General features: G+C 40.2%; 1 protein-coding gene across 2 annotated transcripts in view; it reads left to right on the forward strand.

Annotated features, from left to right (window-relative positions):
• The window catches only part of SFXN5 (sideroflexin 5), a 3,177,886-nt gene that overhangs the window by 137,817 nt on the left and 3,018,305 nt on the right, over window positions 1-21,764 (forward strand). For both annotated transcript variants that reach the window (XM_044064040.1, XM_044064039.1), the window contains exon 2: window positions 1,637-1,705. In XM_044064040.1, coding sequence (XP_043919975.1) covers window positions 1,637-1,705 — 69 coding nt within the window. The remainder of the gene's footprint in view (window positions 1-1,636; window positions 1,706-21,764) is intronic.

The raw sequence follows: 21,764 nt of genomic DNA on the forward strand, positions 1-21,764 counted from the left end.
TGACTTCATCCATGGCTTTATGGAAATGGATTCTAGAAGTGGCAATTTGGTCCTCTATGCATACTTTCACAAAACACTAGAAATTCGACACCTTCTCCAGGTCTAGGACATGCTTTGCTAGGACCATTCTCCTGCAGCTCCTGGACCCTCATCCTTCCTCCTCCCACTCATTGTAAGCAATGGTAATCTACCCGTATAGGTAAGGCAGTCAACAAATGAACATAGTACAGTTGTATAAGTAAACTTCTCATAACAGGTGATGTTTGAATGATCACTACTGCAGCGACCACTCCATCCACCCCGTCATTTTTTATGTTTTTTTGCCAGGGTGAGGTATACATCATTTTTATTTTCCTACCATTGGTCTTTTTCTGGGCTTTAGCCTGCCCCTCTCAATTGGCATGAAAGCTCTGCAGGGCTTGGTGCCCAAACCATTTTTTCCAGCCAGCTCAGCTTAAGCCGACTAATAATTTGGGCACATGGAAGGTGCCTTTAAGATTTGGAAGTTGGCTAGCTGTTATATCCTTAGCAGGACATAGCCCATGTAGCTAAGGCTACTGTAGCAGTGATCATTCGAATATCTGCTGTTCCATCTATTCATCCATAACCCTGTTCTCCCATTTTTCACATGTCAGGGTGTCACATCAGCAGTGATGGTCATTCAGAGCCAGTGTTCACACTACTGGACATCTACTGTTATGGTAAATTTAATTACACAACTGTACTTTTTCTGTGCTTGGATCTCCCTCATGTCCCTCAACCAGTGCGGTGGCTACCTGTCAGGCAATTTTCAAAAGTCCATGCTTAAGTGATATTTGTGCATTAGCTATGTGAGCATTGCTGAATAGTGTCACAAAGTACTGCAAACTAGATGTGATCTTTAGGTCTTCTTTTGGGCCATAGTTGTCAGGGGGTGTGTCCCCATGAAAGCTGTCATGTAATGGGATGTCTGTGACTGTCCTACAGCTGATGAAACTGGACATCCTAATAACAAATAAAAAAGTTTTATGTAGTTAATATAATTTTAGATCTGTATGAACAGGTCCATCCTCATCAATACCCACCCTCCTTTGCCTTGTCATCTTGTTTACATGGTCAAAAGATCATTATTGTTATTAGTTTATGTATTGTGCTTCATCTAGCTGTGGCATGACTTTGATCTAATAGGAAACTGTTTCACAAAGCATTATAGGTAAAAGGGGAGGGGGATAGTGGCCTGGAAAATTTTCAAATGTTGAGATACTTAATGATATTAGTCCTGCTTCTCCAGACCTAACGTTGTAAGTACATAACTTCTGTTTATTTAACGCTGTGTCCCTTTAATTTTCAGCGCTTGTACTACATTATATTAGAAAGTGAAGATGCTCGTGGTTTTGCTCTAAGAGCAGTGATATGGTAATGAAATTATTACTGGCCTTACTTCGTCTGCTTTACGATCTTGGGTATGCTATGTAATTTTCCTATGCCCCACTGCACCTAGCTATAGAAATAGTCTGAACCAGAATATCATGAGAAATTATTATACTTTACTTGGTTGCAAAATTGTCCAGTATGTTATTTTTTCTGTTTTTGTCTAACTTGAACAAGATTGAAGAGTTTTGAGTGTTATGTTAATTCTGACCCCTTATTCTTTCAGTCTACCTTTTATGGAAGATTAAGACATTATCTGGATATTGTTGACCCACGAACGCTGTTTGTGACTAAGGTAAGATTTAATTTGGATTTTATGTATCATTTGAAGGGAAATAATAGGAACTGGCCTTTTCAGTCAAGTGTTTCTGGAATTAGAGGTCAGATGAAGTTTTACTCATTTATATTACATATATCTGGAGCCTAGATAATGCATGCTTAGTTGTTATGGAGCTTTATATTCCAGACTCCCTAATGGAGCTCTGTTTTTCAGTTGTATACTGCAAGTAACTCATTACAGCCTACTGACACCCCCGGATGTTTCTGCAGTTACATCCTACTGATCCCTCTAGGTGTGAAATATTGCTAGTTTATATACGCATTCATTATTTCAAAACTATGCTGTATACAAGGTATCAGAAGAGTTCACCTTAAAACTTACATGATGGCAAACACTACTGTATTGATATCTGACCTTTGTCTAATGTAGCTAAAGAGATATTGAATATTATGTGCATACTGTTTTTGTATTGAAATAATTTTCATATTTTTCTAAATATCTCAACAATCAAGTTTAATTTATGGTTTCCTCATATGAAAGCTCATGGCTGTATAAAAAAATCCTACTGACAGTATGTGTGTTGCTTGAATGGTTACTGAGATATCCCTAAGCTGTTTATACAATGGTACAGAAACTAATATTCAGTGTCTTTATTGTGGCTTACAAAATCTATTTGAAGATCTAGAGCTGAATGGATGCTGCCACCGTAAAGACTACTTTATGCTGAACAGTATGCTGTTTAAAGTTTCCTAATAATATTTATGGTTGTAAAGATATAAAACATTTATTTGAACTGTGAGAAGGTAATTCATTTTTTTAGAAGGCCCAGGTATCACCTGCTGGATGTTGAGAGTTCAAACTCAAAACAGCTCTACTGAAGAGAATGAATTAATTGATTACTCTTATTTCGTCCTAATGACCATACAGTCCTCTTTCCCATTAGTTTATTCATTCCCCATGATCCTCAGCAACCTAGGACACTGAGAGTTCCCAAAAGTTGATGTCTATGGCTGTTATTCAAAGGCCTTAGATGTCTTGGTACACTTCTAAATCCCCATTTAGCTGAAAGGTACAGTGTAGTGCCTGCAGTGTCGGATCCAATCTGAGTCTATGCCTCTGTTGTGCATTTTTGATGTCCAGTTGTAGGTTTGTGGACACATTGGTGAGCTAGCAGTCCATGAGCCTCAGATTGCAAAAGCAGCATTCTGGGCCTTCTTCCAGATTTTCAGATGAAGCTCTTGTAATAGGACTTTAGCAGCACCTACCTTAGAATAGGTGAATGGTCTTTGGCTTTTTACTTACTTCTGTCTGCATCTTATTCCTGCAGTGGATTTTAGTTGCTATTCAAGTGATTTCAAGAAGGGCCTGGATGTAACAACTGTTGGATGTATAGGTAGATCAAATGATATTTAGGTAATTAAAGTCTCCTCTAATAAAAAATATTTGGCTTAACTTTCACATGGTGGAAGGGAAGCAGTTTTAAATATTTAGTATGCCCCTCAGGGGACATGGGTGGGGTGACCTGTGATTATCAAAGTAAGAATTTGTTTGATGAGAGTGAGTTGGACCTTTACTAAGTCAAGGTTGAGGTAATTGGGGTGAGACCAATGGGTCTGGCATCTCTTATTAGTACGCATATGTCCCACGGCTACTAGTGACCATGAATAAGCGATAGGCAATGAACAACTAATGTAAGTATTGAAGCTGTGTATATAATACTCAAGGCAGATTGACACTGTACTTGTGATTGTATCATTATTGTCTTTTAACCGTTGCACCTCTTAGTTTTTGTGATTCACAGTTTACATAATGTATTATATAATTGTACCATTGCAGTTTTGACTTCATTGTTGCTATTATTCTTTATGTCTCCTGAGATGAGACTGAAGTTGGTCAGAATTGACCAGTGCTCCACTCAGGTAAACAAATTTAAATAAACCCTGGAATAGGAGGATTATTTTCTATGGAGTGGAATCTGGTTTCAGTAACCACGCAGGTGCATATGTATTCCATCCAAAAGAAAATTTCCAAGTCCTATATTTTGCCTCTGGGGCATTTTGTATTGGGCAGAGCCACCCTGACACTTGGCAGATTGGGATTTATCAGGTTGCAGTGTCTGGTAGTTTCACTTTGTCTCAGAGGCACTGTTGCCAATGGAAAAAGTTTTTGACAATATGCAGAAGTTCATGAAAAACAGGTGTAGCCCATCCCTGGTGTAGCAAGAAAGTCTCTCTACCATGTTATCCCAGGCTGTCAAAAACTGTATTCCCCTAGAATGATATAATTTACTTAATCATTGAAAACAGTGATAGTTGGCATCAATCTAGGCAAGGGCAGAATATATTCAACATGAGAAATTTGCCCTTCTTAAGAACATCTGTGTCTTGTTGCATCTCTTTCAAGGTGGACCTACCTTTGATTGTTCATCCCAACAAAAGAAGTGATAGTCGTGCTTATATTTTTGTTGCTTCAAACCCTGAAAGACTGTGGTGGCAACCCTAAGAGATAACTTGATAGTCACCTTTCTGTAGATTTTAATGCTTCTTTGACCAGGACTCTGATGCTTAGCAAATTTAGCTACAGACTTAATGTGGTAAACTGTACAAGAAAGTGCTCAAAGTGGTGGGCCTTATGTCATGTTATGTCACTGTGTTGGTGGTGGTTCATGTTAGATTTTGAAAACTGGTTGCTTTGACTAGTTGGTATGGCAAAGATATAGGATGATCCAGTCTATTATTTTCAAACTACAGGAGTTAACTGCAGTCATATGTCAGCTTGGCAGGTATACGAATTTCCCAGGCTCCAACTCCTCTCATTTACACATAATGCACCACTTGCCCCCTTTCTCTCACTCTCTTTCCAGATCTTTACTGTCACTTCATGAGTTTTCAGTAAAAACAGCCTCGGGCTCATTTAATAGCATATTTAAAATGTATGTGAATTTTCTCATACATGTTTTCTTCTGCTTTCATCAGGATAATCTTTCCATTTCTCAAACCAAGCCAGATCCTTTCTTTGTATGTTTTTCAGGTTGCTAAGTTTTTTAACATTTTCTTTTCTCCCTTGTAAGTTCAGGTTTTAGAAGCTGTTTTTTTTTATTGTGTTGTGAATTTTTCTGTGTTTAACAGCAGTACATGTGAATTCTAGAAAGAAATATACAATAAAATGGCAGTTAGGATTTCAGTCATGTATGGCCACAATATAACACAACAGGACAAGCATGCTGTGTATGTGTGTGTGGTGTACACTCAAAAGAAACTCCGTCTTATTTCCAAAATCCCAGATATAGGGAAAAGGAGAAAAGAAGACTTTGACAAAAGCCCTTTTCCTACTAAAACCTAAGTATAATGCTAATGGGAAGATGATGGAAAGGCAGGGAACACTACAACTTACAGCTGAGGAAAAGAAAATAACCAAAACTTGGCAATCTGGAAGGTATACAAAGAAAAGAATTGACGTGGTTTGAAAACTGAAAAAAGTTTTCCTGAAGAAAGCTGACACAAACGTATAGAACACAGACTGCAACATTTGTAAAGTGATCAGAGAATGCTTAAGGACAAGAAACATAAGTTGGTGTAAAAAGAGTTTTTAACTAGATAGTTCAAAGGCAGGGGAGCCTTCTGTTAAGAAAATGTATAACTGCAATGTGCAAGCTTAGATGCATTTAGGGTTAAAAAAGAAATTAATACGTTTATTCTGCTTGTTCTGTGTGAAATATGTGCAGCTGCAGAAAACCTTGATAAGAGAACAATTGACGCTTAAAAGTCTACCATGGTCAGCAGAATGTGTATTGAGGCCAGGGTTGTATCCTGACCCTGGGCAAATGTATCATATCAAGAACTGAACAGCTGAAGAAATGTATGAAAAAAAGGAGGGCTAAAATGAGCCCAAGGCCAGGTTGTTACATGTTTTGCAAGACAGCAATTTTCTGACCATGTCAGCAGTAAATCTAACAATGTCTTCTTTTCTGACCATGTCAGCAGTAAATCTAACAATGTCTTCTCTTCTGACCATGTCAGCAGTTAAACTAACAGTATTTTCTTGTGTACATGCAAAGAGCTGTATAAGAATAGCATGCTGAACCATGGAAAATCAGACAAACCTTGTACCTACATGCTTTGTCTCCCTGCTGCAAGTAATAAAGGGTGCCTTACTTGAACCTTACGTACATTGACCTTTGTGTTTTCTTTAACACCTTCTTCCCAGTCAAATGAAACTCTGAGTTCCAAACATCCCAGATCCAGGGAAAAAGTTAAAAGAAGTCTTTGACAAAACTCACTATTCCTCCAATGACTCATCTCTTCTTTCTGCTGAGAAACAAAGGCAGGAGAACACTGAGATCTGATGTTGCCCTTTTCATTCTTCCTTACTAATGGGTTCTGATCCAATCCTCAGATCTGACTCGGCCGCATACATTAGACTTCAAATACAGCTCTCAAGCTGCTCCCTCTACCAATAATACCCTATTCAATCCCCATTGCCTCAGCTCGCAGAAGCCATACTCAGAATATGCAGTAAAACCTATGTCTCTTGCTCTGCCCACTCAGTTATCCCAGACTCCGAAGAAACATTCTCAACCCCTTCCACAGCATCTTCTAGGTCTTGCAGAAGCCTGTCAGAGGTGGATGTGGATAGGATGCTGTGTAAATTCCTCAGAGCTCAGATCTAGATGGGGGCTCTCCCAGCTCCATCCCCTACTGGATCCATGAGTGTGTCTATGAACTCCATTGTTTCCCCCTCTCCGATCCAACCCAATGGTTTCGGAGTCCCAGGATCTAAGATCTCAGAGGGTTTTGGGTGGGATTCAAGAAAAGTTTCTTCCTACACTCAGGTTTCCCTGACTGACTCTGCTTAAATACCCTTGGATCAGAGCAGATCTCAGAGCTTGGATGTTGGCGCTGGATCTGAGGGGTTGGGTTCGGCTCGATTTTTGTCAGATCTACCCCTTCCTCTTGGAGCCTCAGACCTGGACATCTCTGATCCGATTCTCCCCTTGAGACTCACATCCTGGGGTGGCCCTGACCCTACCCCCTTTGGAAGCTTTGCCTCCGAGGAGGGAGGAAAGGGTTTCCTCTGGTGCCTCTGCATTCACCACATTGCACTTATTTAAGACATCAGGTACGTGATATCCTTTCTCATCCTTCTGCAGCATAATTCAAAATTCCCAGCTCATTCAGCTTGATCCGTGGCTACTTAATCAGCTTTTTGGTCACGGACCTCTATTGACGACATTTGTGCAGCAGCCACATCATCCAAGGGTCATATCTTTATTTCACACTACAAATTGGACATCATATCCAGAAATAGAACCTCCTTTGGTTTGGCAGTGCTCCAGAATAGCCTTCCATGAGGGGCACCCAAGGTTTACATAGCTGGGAACTCTGTCCCATTAGTGAAGAAGAATGAAAAGGATAACGCTAGATTTATAAGTTATGTAATCACCATAACTAGGCATCTGTGTTATCCATTTTCATTCTTCCTCACTTTCTCTCCTGTCCTTCCCCATTCCTTTCTTTCTTCTGAAAGAACCAGTTGGACTATGTTTGGAACCTACTTTTCCAGGTTTGAGCCCTGTCTTTATTTCTGTCTAGCTTTTCTCTCTCGGATCAGGGCGAGATTAGGCAGCAAACTCCATATGAGACAATGGGGATGGAATAGAGTATTGGGGACGGAAGAGAGTATAATTGGTAGAGGGATGAGCTTGAGAGCTGGATCCGAAGTCTAGTGTATGCGGCAGAGTCAGATCAGAGGATCAGATCCAAACCCATTAGTGAGGAAGAATGAAAATGGACAATGCAGATGCTGAGTTATGGTGAGTACATAACTTTCAATTTTCTCCACCTGTTTTTTTGAGTTCTCATACTGTTCACTGTGGATGGAACTAGATTTCTACACGGGGGGCTTATTTACTCTGTTTGGATGTTAAATTAGGTTTCCCTCCTTTAAACCTTTATCGTGTAGGTCTATCCATTTCACTAGGCCTGTGTTTTTGCTCTGTAATCATTCTGTTATGGTTGACTTTGAGTATGGTAAATTTGAAGGTGTATTTATAGGTATAAATGAAGTTGGGCCATATTCCTTTTCTCTCTCTATTTGAGATGAATAAGGATTTTGCTTCCCTCCCATTTGTTGTCCAGGCTTCGTCATCATCCCTTTTTTGAGCATTGCTTTCTTCAGGACTTGAGGGTATCCAGTAAGGACCACAGGTGACATTTTAGGTTACATCTTGGGAATGCAGTTGTTCTTTGTTCTGCCCTTGGCTCTGCTTTTATCAGTCTTATTGGTGTCAACTCCTTTAGTGCCTGGTAGCTTCCTGGGGAGAGCTTTTCCATTGGCAATGATCCCTTCAGTGCTGTTCTGGTTATCTACATCTTTAGCCATGGAGCTCACAGGACCAAGAAGGTCATCACGAGCATTTGCACCAGGCAACCATTTGATGTTGGGAGGAACCCATCTTTTGGAACCAGTGTACTACTACTCACTGACATCAGTGAAGGACATTGTTGGTTCTTTTCTACAGCATTGACATCCTCAGTGCCTATGGATTGTCTAATGTCGGCATTGAACTTTCCACTGTAACGGCCTCCTCTGCTTTTAATTACTGCATTGATCCTTCAGGGAGCTTTTGGATCACTGATGCTACAGCAATGTAATCCAAAATTATAGAGTCATTAATGAAAGAAACACCACCACAATCTAATATAATTTTATGTAGCACTTTCATCCACTTGTCATAGAACTTGTTTGCAATAAATAAAATACTCATGTAACTACTAATAAATAGTAGCAAAAAGTTACATGCCTTTCATATGAATGAAGTCATTAAATACATGAAAATAATTAAAAAGACATCACGGCTTCCTTGCCTTTAAAAAAATAATATTTATAGTTCTATTCAATCCAGTGAATTTGTCCACCGGTAATCTAAGTTGCCATACTGTCTCCTTTATCTCAACCTTGTTTTTGTAATCTCCACTTCTTAAATCTTTCAAAACATGGTCTAAAATAAAAAAAATTAAATTATCTGATGATGTCTTCCTTCATTCATCCTCACAACAGGGTGTCTGATCTGACTCGGCAATAAAAAAATATATTTTAATCCAACAAACAAAGCACACCGACTCTGATCTGACTCTGCCATATTTCACAGACTTGGATCCAACTATCAAGCTCCTCCCTCATACTCTCAATGCCCTTCGTACATCCAACTACCTCAGATCTCGTTTGCCACCCCAGCCAGTTAGACACAGATTCCAACTCTGTCAATTGTGGTTAGTTGTTTGGATAGCGTCTGCAAATTTTAAGTGGCGTTGGCTGTATTTTTCTTCTTCCCTGTCCTTGCTAGCAAGTGTGAGTACATTTCTTTGTTCCTGTAAAAAAAAAAAAAAAAAAAAAAAAAATTAGAAATTAGTTGTAAATTTTATTGTTTAACTTCTAGTATTAGCAGTTTTTTTTTTAGTAAGAGCTCTTACCTGTGCTTATTTAAGTCAGTAGTGTCTTTCCGTTCTCGTCTTCTTTCCTGTCAGTTTTTTTTGGTGGTCTTTTCATCATATCTGATGGTTCCTGGGTTTAAGCGCTGCATTTCTTGTGGGCACAAAATCCCCAACCAGAATGCCCACAAGGAATGCGTGTATTGCCTGGGTGCCAACCATTTACAAGATGAGTGTTCTGTCTGTGCTGGCTTTAAACCCCGGGCTTTAGCTGACAGACGGAACAAACTCATTCTTAGGGGCCTTCTTCCTTCCTTGGCTGAGGCTCAGATGCCTACCTTGGCTTTTTCCTCTTCTCCTTCGGTTAAGGAGTAAAAAAAAAGGCCCCTGCCTGCTTCCCTGAGGGACTCTGTACTTGTTATGATCTGCAGCAGTCTGCTCTCCAATCAGATCCTACAGTCTGGATCCAAGGCAGGTTATTTCTATTTCCCTAATGCCTTTGTTGGCTCCTGCTTCAGATCACTTTGTATCCAAGGACCTTGGTGAAGTCTCCTTGGTAAAGCACTCCCAGCCCCCCTTGTCAGCTTCTTTCAGGTCCTCAAGAAGTTTGTCTGAGACAGACATGGAAAGGACAGTGAGGAGATTACTTAAGGCCCATATCCAGATGGGGGTAGTCTCCACTCCATCCCCTGTCGGATCCGTGAGCTACCCAGGTCATCCTATCCAGACTTCTTCTCTGAATCATCTCCCAGCTTCGGAGCCTAGAGGTTCAGGACTGCGGTATGCATCAGACTTGGCACAGAGGAAGCTCCCTTCCTCGATGCTGAGTATGCCCTTGACGAGCCTTGTTCTTGCCTTGCTGGGGCAGAGTGAGTCTTGGAGCCATGGTGTCGGTCCGGCAGACTGGGATCAGCTCCATCCTTCTTGGAGCCTTCCCTTCCCTTGGGGGCTTCGACACTCAATAACTCAGGTCTGATCCCTTCTGGAGGCCATGGATCCGGTGCAAGTCCTGTCCATTTTTCTTCTGTAGTTTTGGCTCTGGGGGGGATCTGAATGGGGCTTTCTCTGGTCCATAGGTCTTTAATGTAGTGGAGAGGGTCTTCTCCCGGTTTGGAGATTCGATCGTACAAGTTCCTCAGTCCACCCCTGCACCTTCATTGGATCCAGGCTTTTCTCTCTCTTGTCCTGCCACAAGTCTTTCTGACCCTAGTGGCCTCCAAGATTTCCCTGTTGAGGAGGTATCCCTCTCTTCTGATATTCCCCAGAATACTCTGCCAAGGAAGTGTGTCAGAAGTGGATGTGTAAAAGGAGGCATGGAAACTCCTCCCTGAAGTCCTTAACCAAGGATACTGACTTCAATGAGTGGGAAAGATTCCTCCCCTGATTCCCACCTGGAAATGTCTCTTTCGGAGACATTTTGGAATCCTGAAGCAGAAAGGTGGGTGGTCTGCCCAACCTCCTTCTTCTGAGGAGTCAGTTCTTTTGGAGGCATTTGGGATGGGCCCATCTATGTCCTGGGTGACTCCTCCCGCAGATGCCCTAGTAGACATGATATCTCACTCTGCATGGAAGGAGCCGGATACCATCAAGCTCATACCCGAGTAGCCCGATCAAGTTTTAGTTCCCCCCTGCAGAGAGGAAACATTGGAGTAAGGGTTCAGTAGTTGATGCTGTCGTGGCGGCAGCCACTAAGAAGGAACTGGGTGAGGAAACTGCCAGTTTCCATCTACCGAACAAGGAGAACAGAGCATTGGACAGGATTGTTAAGTGTGCTTATGCCTCAGCAACTTTTGTGATGAGGTTGTTAAATTATCTAACTCATTTCATTTGGCTGCAGAGGGACCTGGTTAAGGTATCTTTTTGAGTCCATGCCTGCGGAGGAATTTAAGAAAGTTTCTCCCAAGTTGAACACACAGTCTTTCATCTATCTCTAATTCCTCAATGAGGTTTATCTGCCATACCACGGAGGGCACCTCATGAGCAGCCAGTTCAGGACTTTCCCATAGGAGGTATGCCTGGCTGAGGCTATGTGATTTTTTGGTGCCCTTTTAAGGTGTCATTTGTCAGTGCCGCTTACAGTGGCTCCTCCCATTTTGGGCCTTTGGTTTGAGACATGCTTACCAGCAGCGAAAAGCATGGGAAGACCCTTTCTGCTGCTAGAATCAAGTTTTCTATGCACCAGAGGTTATTCTCCAAAAAACAAGCTTGGGTGTGAGAAAATGTGGTTCTGCAAGTCCCAAGGGCCTTTCCAAAACCCATTTGGAGAACCCTACTCTAGAGGCAGAGGAGGAGGGTTTGATGGTAGATGCTGCCCCAGAGGCAAAGGAGGTCCGCATAACCAGGGCTTTAGGGAACCCCTTCCTGATGAGCCCTACAAGCACTCCTGAAGTGCTGCCTGACTGTCTCTGGAGACAGTCGGGGACAGTTAGCTTTGCACCCCAAGGTCTAGACCCAGTTGACTCAAAACTTTTGGGTGCCAAGTGTGATATTCAGAGGTGGTTATATTCCCTTTTCCCTTCCACGTATGAAGTCCAGAAGCCTCCCTGATGTGCCACCCAGTCAATGAAAGCAGGCAGCACAGGAAATTCAACAGCTGTTGCAAAAAAGTCATCCAGGAGGTCCCAACTGAACAATGAGGATTCGGAACCTACTCCCGCTTCTTTCTAGTGCCAAAAAGACAGGGGACCCAAGACCCATTCTGGATCTCAGCAAGTTAAATGAATACATAAAGAAAATGAGGATGTTCTTTGTGTTTCACTGTTGAAGTCATTACATTTGGGTTATCTGCCTGCAGGTAGCCCTTAGCCGGCCTGAATACCAGAGTCTTGGATTCCTGCGTCAGATGCTGTCTGGGGTCCATGTCTGCAGCTATCTTCTTAGTTTCCATAGACAGATTCTTCATGAGAGTTCTACAGTGGACACTAGCTTATCAATGGGTCCATTCTGTCTTAGCCCTTGTCCCTTTGCATCAAATTTATTCAGACAGTGTTATCCTCGGCAGACTGTTTGTCAGCAATCCTCTGATAGCCACCCTGACCACAGACGCTTCCCAGTTTGGGTGGGGGCATTACAATGGGAAGATGGTCCAAGGCACATGGTCAACTGACGAGACCAGGTTGCATATCAGTGTTCTATAGATGAAAGCAGTCTTTCTAACATTGCCAGCCTTTCAGGAAGTTCTCCCCCTTGGGACTATTGCAGTACACACAGACAACATACCAGTTGTCTGGTACATCAACAAGCAAGGAAGAACCCATTCTTATCCTCTATGTAGGGAGGCCATCAGAGTGTTGTGGGAGTGGGCAGTCTCTTCAGACCACCTTCTAATTCCAGGGCATGTTCCGGGGAAAACCAACAATCTGGTGGACAAGCTCAGCAGATCGCTCCTGATTCTGCACGAGTGGTCCCTCAACCAATCAGTAGTGAACATGATCTTCAGCCGTTGCTGCAACCTCTTTGCCTCTCCCCTCAACAGCAAATGCAGCAAGTTTTTCACTCTGATCCCAGTCCCTGAAGAATGTTCTAGTTCACGCTTGGCTCCCAGGTCTCCTATCTGCTTTCCCTCCTCTCCCGTTTATCCACAGATTTTTTCAGAAGGCAAGTAGGTTGAAGAGCTCAGTAATCCTCATTGCCCTTTTCTGGCCTTGCCAAGTGTGGTTCACCTTACTCTGGTCGCACCTGAGGTATCCTCCTTGGATTCTGGAGCCAGCTCAGAACCTCCTTGCTCACCTGTCAGGGCTATGCCCAGATCTTCGCACCCTGAAGATAACCACCTGGTTTCTCCACTGACATCCTTGATTAGACAGTCCAGGCTTCAGTCCCTGGTCCAGAAAATTCTTTTGGCATCACGAAAGGCATCCACCAAGAAAGCTTAAAATAACAAATGGAAGAGGTTTATTGTTTTGGCCACTAACAGGAATATTTATTCCCTTCTCAACACCTGTTTCAGACGTGTTACTGTTTCTCAGTACCCTTTTTAACACAGGTTCCAGTTACTCCACTATTAAGTTGCAGTTAGTTGTTATTTCTAATTTTCACGCAGTGAGCCAGAAGCATTCCTTGTTCACTTTTAGACTGTATAAATCCTTCATGAGGGGTGTTTTCTTATTAATGCCTCCAATTAGGGATCCTTCTCCTCCATGGGACTTTACTCTGGTGCTGCTGTCACTGACACAAGACCCCTCTGAACCTGTGGCTAGTTGTGACATTAAGTTTCAGTCTTAGAAAACAGCTCTTTTGGTGACCATGACTCCGCCAAAAGAATTTCTGAGCTTCAAGCCCGATTTTCTAAACATCCTTACATTTTGTTCCATAGGGATACAGTTTTCTTGAGCACTAATCTGTCCTTTATGCCTAAAGTAGCTTCAGAAAACAATATCAATCAGTCCATTCAACTGCCAGTGTTCTTTCCCAGTTTTTCTAACAAAGGGGAGTATGTTCTTCACCTTTTATACATTCATAGACCGCTCCATTTTTATATGCACAGGACTAGACAATACAAAAAATATGACCAGCTTTTTATAGCCTTCTCTTTGAATAGACTTGGACAAGCGGTATCGAAAATTACCCTGGCAAAATGGATCTCAGACTGCGTTTCCTTCATTTAATCATCTAGCGGGTTGCAGTTAACTAAACCTCTTAGGGTGCACTCCACCAGAGCCATGGCTACTTCTTCAGCTTTCTATACAAGAACCTCTATTGATGACATTTGTGTGGCAGCTACATGGTCTAATAGTCGCACCTTTGTGTTGCATTACAAATTGGATGTTATTTCCTTATTTCCAGGAGCAGGGCTTCCTTTGGCTCTAAGGTGCTCCAGCATATCCTTCTATTAGGACCACCTAAGGTTCTCATATCTGGGGACTCTTGACCCTGTCGTGAGGGTGAATGAAAGAGACATCAGATTAAAAAGTTATGTCTTATCATAACTTGGCATCTGTGTTGTCTTCCTTCATTCATCTTCACTTTCCCACACAGCCATCCCCTGCCTTTCTTCTTGAGGAACCTGGATGATCTCAGGACTCTCGTGCCCTATGTCTGAGCCTTTCATGCTGATCTTTGATGTCTGTATATGGTATGTCTGGGTTGGCAAACTTGATCTGAGGTAGTTGGGTGGAAGACGGGCATTGTGGGTATGAGGGAGGAGCTTGAGAGTTGGATCAGAGTCTGTGAAATATGGCTGAGTCTGATCCGAGGGTCAGATCCGAGACCCTCTTGTGAGGATGAATGAAGGAAGACAACACAAATGCCTAGTTATGGTAAGATTTTATTCTGTGTTCTTGAAACATTTTCTGATATCTATACAGTGTATTATTTTTAGTTTTAGTTTTTACATCGTACAAGTGTTATAAAATGTGTTTCTTCAAGCATTTCGTAATTATGTCAATGTAAATAGCTTTGCAGTACCCACATAAAGCAATGCAACACCTGTGTACTCACATGTATAATATTCCCTTGAATAATACTCACCATAATACAGACACAGGCCTTGCAAAAACACAGGCAAAAGTACATTTGGTTTTATTAGATGCATTAGTTGTACACATTTTAATAGATGCATTATCTGTAAAAATTAGTCTTTGCCTTCCTATAAAACAACACATGGTTTATTATCTAAAAAAGATCCAAGTTGCCTTTAATAATCTTCCAGTCAAACTTAAATGCATGGCATATTTATGATATTTAAAGGACATTTCCATACAAAAATTTTTTTGAATTTCTTTACCATTACTTTCAATATTCTTATCCTACCCATTAATCAAAATTGGTGGAAAAAAATCCATCTTTCTCTCATAACTTCAGAGACAATGTCATCTACTTTTCTTATGGTGCAAGTCCTATCTATAAATAGTCTTAGTAGCCATTATATCTTGAATAGATTCTTGTTCAGAAGTATTTACATGATAAATTCTGAAAAATTGGCCCTCTGTAATATTGTCTTTAATAAAAACTGGGTAATTGTGTGTTTTAAATAGTTGTTGACAGCAGTGTTCTTTTTATAAATCCTACTTTAATATGAATGTTATTCAAACATGTTTTTCAATCTGAACATCCAAAAAAAAAACTCTGTCTGTCCAATATTTGGTCATTCCAAGATAAGGGTGACAAGTTCCCTGGATTGAATAGTACTAAAATACTAAATATTTTTTTAAGGCGAGGAAACTGTGATGGTTTTTTAAGTGTTTTCATGTGTTTAATGATTTAATTGGTATGAATGTCATGTGATTTTTTTTTCAAACAATTTATTAGTGGGTGTATGGTTGTTTTACTTATTCTGAAGAAGTTCTGTGACAAGTAGATGAAAGTGCTAAATATAATTCTGTTGTCAGTCATGGTGGTGTTTCCTTCATTGGTGAGGCTTTCAGATCTCTCCGACATCCTGGGTGGTGTCCCCATGGACAGAATGATCTCTGTAGTTGTTAGGAAGACATTAAAAGATATTGATGTAGTGAACCCTGTATCTAGTATACTGAACAGGAGCCTCTGGCTACCTAAGGACTGAGATGCTTTGGTGTGGACCCAGTCAGATTCTGTAGTCAATGCAGCAGCCTTCAAGATGAAATGTTTTCCCTTGATTTCAGCAGTCCTTCCCCCAAACAAAGAATCTGTGGCCTTGGAAGCATGTTTGTGCATCTTCCACATTTTGTATAAGGGTTGTCATGTAATGATCCCGTCTGTTGAGGTTTCAGTACGAGTTTGCTGATAAAGTAGGCAAGATGTCGCAACAACTGCCTGATTGTAATGAGGTGAAATCTAAACTTTTATCTCAGATGACATCAATTTCTTCTGTGTTGACCCTAAAGCTGCAGGTGGTACAGTAAAGGCAGGAGGCACCAGGATTACTGTTCAACATCTCACTTGGTTGTGGCTAATGGACTTGTCAAAATTTTCAAGATGTCATTTCTTAATATCCCCATTAATGGCATCAGCCTGTCTGATCTAAAAGCAAGAGAAAAGTTATGAGAGACAAAAAATGGCAAGATTGCCATGGCTGTGCATTTCATCTTTGAAATACCATAGAGAACTTTCATCAGGAATCAGAAGAATAATAGGTAGCTATGGTTTAAGCAGAACCAGTAGCAATCAAGAAACTGGCAATATGAAAGAAATCAACTCAGCATTTGAGACTTTCAGAATGGATGATTGCCCAGAAGCAGTAGTAATAGGCAGAGTCAGAAATTTTGTGATCCAGAGGACCACAGCAGATGCAGAATCTCTGAGGGCTTGTCCTACTGTCCTACACTGAAGGTAGTTGGGGATGGTCACCTGTCCCTGTACTTTCTGGTGTTGATTGTCCTCATGCGGGACTGTTGGTTAAGGATATCGTATCATATTCAGAGGCTAAAAATATCCTGTACCACAGTACCCACCCACCTACCCCAGTCTCGGATACTTGCTTGACTTGACATTCCACCTCATTAGAGAAGAGTGTGGAGGAAGTGAAGGTCATAAACCTCATTCAGAAAAGAGCCATGCAGGAGGCCCCACAAGATCAACATAGGTATGTGCACTGTTTAGGACCTCAAACCAATCTTAGATTCTATGCAGTTTTGCAGATCCAAGAGATCTAAACAAATTCTTCCCAAAAGTTCTAGATGGTTTCAGTGGAAGCTGTTCTTCCCAGTTTGTCAAGAGAAGATCAGATGTTCTCTTTGGATTTCTGGGTTGCTTCATCTAATGGTGTCAAGTTGCATCTGAATGCTGTAGTAACCCCATGATCTGCCAACACCACAGAGTTTATAGGCATCTAAGGGAAAGACATCGGCCCTTGTATATCAGACACACACAGATGCACGCATGCACACACACATACACGCACACACCTCCCTTGTACTTATGGATTGTTTAGAGTTGCCAAGCCACCTTTTACATGCTTTTGGGATTTAAGAAGAAACTTATACCTGGAGAAAACCCACAAGAACATATGTAATACATGCACTGTGTAGAGAAGAAGAAACAAACCAGAGAACTTCCTGCTGTGAGCCACTGTGGCACACTCCCAGGATGATTTCTTCCACATAAAGATTATAAATTAATCAAGGTATGTTTTATGGCTATGAGTCTGACACAGTTTCCAAATTTAAGCTGTTATGCTTTGTTTCATTTTAACACTGAAAATTTGACCAAATATATGGCAATAGTTACAGCACACCAGAGGCTGCAGTGAGCAAAATCCTTTCCTTACTAGGATGACTGGCAGCTGTCTATGCTGACTCTGGAGAGTCTGCAAATTGAGTCTCTGATTGTGCCTGTACTAATCCTTAAGCATCAGGGTGAACACTGCAAAATAACAGATGGAGCCGTCACAGACCATTTCCTTCACCACTCATCATCTTAACACTGTTCTGTCAATTTAACACCAAGAGAGATTTTTTTTTTTCTTACAGAAGGAACATATTTATTAAATTATCACACAGGACATAGGCAATCTTACATTTATATAAATGAAAACATTACAAACCAGGCCGACGCAACTGTAGCTGCAAACATTATACATCACATATAATGTATCCAGCCATTGTCAGTCAACCATGACATAGCACATTCAAATCCTGCCTTCCTTTAAACTTTGTTCCTCCTCTGCATGTATTGATCCCACAATTCCCAATTCCCATTTTTTCCTACGTAATTTGTTCCTACCCTCTTCTAAAGGCTCCAATTCCATTTGTTTTATCTCTGTTACAATCTTTGCTACATCTAGTAAAGTTGGTTTAGACTTAGATTTTCATTTCTAGTAATTGCTTTTTTGGCAGCCATCATAATTAGACTCAACAAGGCTTTGCTATGCCAGGGCAATTCTGATTCTGTATTATAGCTGAAAATATCATTTCCGTAATAGTTGCATCAATTTGCTCACCCAGTACCTCTGACAGAGCAGTCTACAGGGAATCTTTAAAGTCTGCCACCTCATTACATTTCCAGAAAATATGTTCCCAGTTACCTCTTTCTTCCCCATCACACCTACAACTTTTGCCGTCTACCTGAGGAAAAATTCTTTGGCGTTTACTTGGGATATAAAAATACCTATATAAACACTTCCAAGAAAAATCCTAAATCTTCTAGACTTTGTTGCATATTTGGGAGGCATACATATATCCACCATTGTCTCTGTGAATTGCTTATCCAGTCTCTTTCCAATCCTTTCTAACATCCTGTGACTGATTCTTATACTTATCATGCAATAGTTTATATGCTCTGCTAATTATTCATTTCTTAACGGCAACTTTTTTTCTAGATTCTACTAAAAACTCTACTAGTGCGTCTTTAATTTAGGACCCCCTATTTCTTTCTCTTTGCCTATACTCTGATATCAATCCTTGATAGGGAAGGCAATCTGTGACCTGTAGTCCAAATAAGTTTTTAACATCTTCCTGTTCTTTTACTTTTCCCTCTGTAGTTGTTTCTTCCCAATACCGTGGTTCCTTTGCCCGTTTTCTCCAATTAATTCCAGCCCCCTCTTGCATATTGTCTGTATCACTTATTGCAGCCATTTCTAGTGGCAGAATCTCCTTTCTCCATTTCCATGTTGGATTAGTTCTTAGAATACTTTCTGTTACTTTATGACTGCAATATTTTGTATGATTATTGTTATTCTATGTAAAGGTCTACATCCAAAATCCCAGTCTCTCCTTGTTTTTAAGCTTTCCCCCTGCTTCATCATCTCTTTTCACTTTGAGTTATAGTTTTCTGTTTGCACTATGTATAGGAGCCTTAACTATGTTGCTCTGAAATACCCCATCAAATCAGGTAATTCCAATCTGCCCTGTTCTATTGGAAAAATAAGCGTATCCCACTTGATTCTTGCAGTCTTCCTCTCGCAGATAAAATCCTTCAGCTCTTTATTAATTGCAATCTTCAGCTTCTCTGGCGGTTAAAAAATATGCCTGACCTTGTGTATAAGACTAAACGGACTAAAAACATTTAACTGCTTGTATCTTACTATCAATATCCATGTAAGAGAGCTTCCATTTTTTTCCCAGTTTTTGTATTATCTTATGTTTAGTTTCTTCCCACCTATCCTTAACTGCCACACCAGAATCATTTTTAATCCATACTCCTAAATGCTTCATTTTTCTCCATAGGTATGGATATTGCTGAACCAATTCTTATGTGGGTACATAAGTTACTGCTGTTGCCCTTGTTTTAACTTCATTAATTTTGTATCTTGAAAAGATTTGAACCTGTCTCAGTATGTTCCACAACACAATAATGTCCCTTTCTGGTTTTGTCAGGTATAAAACAATGTCATCTGTAAATAGAGCCAGCTTTTATTGACTATCATACCAATTATATTCTTGAATTTCTGAGTCCCGTATTTTCTTGACCAGAGGTTCTAAATATAATGCAAATAACAAAGGGGAGAGAGCACACTCCTGACTGGTTCCTCTGCTTAAGCAGAGATTATCATACAGGACTCCACCCGCTTTAATTTTCGCTAGCAGTCCCTCATATATCTTACTTATCAACCTTATAATTTTTATCAGGGAATGCAAATGCTTCCATTGCTCTGCTCATAAAGTTCTAGCTTAATTTGTCAAATGCTTTCTCTGCATCAAGAACCACCAACAACAGTGGTATTTTCATTCATTCTACTTCCCTCTGGTTCATCAGTGTTGTGTTAATGTCAAATGTTTGCCTCCTCTCCACAAAACCACATCGATCCATGTCTATCAATTTTAGCATTACTTTTGCCATTCTTTTAACCATTATAGACATAAACACTTTAAAATCATGGTTTAGCACTGAAATGGGCCTGTATGCAGCTGGATCTGATGGACCTTTGCCCTCTTTAGGTATTACAGATACCAACTCTTTCTTCCAGGATGCTGATACTTCTCCTCTTAAAATACTGTTAAACAAAACCTTCCAGGTCTACCCTCCTAGCTTCCAAACTTCCACAGGAATACCATCTATTCCTGGGGACTTTCCTGTAGATTGGTTATACATCACTATTTTTATCTCATCTCCTCCTATCCTGTTAGTAAATGAGCCTTCTCTGCCTCTAACCTTGGCATATTTAATTCTTCCATAAACATTTCCATTTGTACCTTTTCTTCATTTTCATATTTCTTTGCTTTAAACAAACTTTCATAAAATTTCTGAAGTATTTCTAATACGTTTACAGGATCCCTTGTTATCTTCCTTGTTATAGGCTCACTAAGCTTGGGGACAGTCCTTTATACTTTCTGTTGCCCGAGTCATTGCGCTAAAAGTTTTTTTTTGCGCTAGAGTTATCAAAAACAGTTGCTTAACAGCAGTCTTTCTAAACTCATGCATATTATCAAGGTAATCCCTTATTTTCTGTTTAGCATTCTGCACTTGCTGCTGCTCTTTGTTTTGTGAGATTCCCCCTATTTTGCAATCCTTCATCATTTGTCAGTCCCTCTAAATAATTCTTGTTATTTCTTAGTCATATTTCCCTTTCTTTTATTTCCACCCTATTTTTAAACTCCACTTTTAATTTTATCTCACTCACTAGCTATATTTTCAGAAGAAATCTCTATCTAATCTAATAGCTCCTGAATAATTTCCACTACCCATTCCTTAAATTCCTCTCTTTTCAACAGATAGGTGGGAAAGTGCCAGTGTCTCATTTTTATTTCATTACCCTGTGTTTTTATTTTAGCGCATGATATGAAATAGTTATTGGGTATGTATCAAGACCTTCAATTAAATGCACTTGTTCTTGTGAAAAGTAAATTCTGTCTAGCCTAGCCCAGTTTTTGTATCTTGGAGAGAAATATGTAAATTTACTCGGAACTCCTGGTACTGAATTCACATCTTCCATGCCAAATATTTTCATAAATTTCTTTAAAAATCTACTCTCCTTTGTTATATTTTCTGTTCTGAGCCTCCAAGACACTTATTCACTGTTGCAAATCAAATTCCACTCTCCAACTATAAATAATATTCCTTGCTGAAATTTGATTATTTCTTCCAGAATTTTCTTAAGTGACATTATAGCAGTTTTCTGTAGAACATGCCAGTGTAATCCTCCTCCCTTACCAGTAGCCCGTTAGTACTACAAATCTACCATTGTTGTCTTTTTTATTTTCATCTATTTGTATTGGAGCTCCTCTTGCAGTTAATATAAGTAATCCTCTCTTTGTTTTCTCCAGGTATTTTGCTGAATAACCATCCTGAAAACCTTTTTGTATCAAATTCACATGTTCAGTTTTTTCCAAGTGTGTCTCCTGTAGCAAAGCTATTTGCACCCCACGTTTTCAATATGGTTCACTGCTCTTTCTTTTTTGTATTTTTGTGAGACCATTAATGTTTAAAGACATTATAGAAAGCATTGTATTCTTAATAAATTATTATTCCCTCATTTTATGTATAACTGCTTTTTTGTTAAATGTCTAGTTCCAACTTTTGTTACATGCATGTACTGTTTGGCAGGTTTTATACATTTGTTTCCTGTCATCTCCATCTGAGTCTATGTCACACCTTAAAGAATTTGTTGTTTTATTGAAAACCCTCATACAAAAATAAACATGCACGTACACACACAGTGCCCCATAAAACCTATTAACTTAATAATAACGCACACAAAACTATGTAAGTCTTCAAATATTAAAGTTTTACTCTCCTAATAGGAACAACTGATGTTAAGTTGTCAATCTCGCCTTCATTCTTGCTGGATG

Source organism: Protopterus annectens, chromosome 2.part2 (assembly GCF_019279795.1).
Source record: "Protopterus annectens isolate FY-2018-M chromosome 2.part2, PAN1.0, whole genome shotgun sequence".
Classification (NCBI taxonomy): Eukaryota; Metazoa; Chordata; order Ceratodontiformes; family Protopteridae; genus Protopterus; species Protopterus annectens.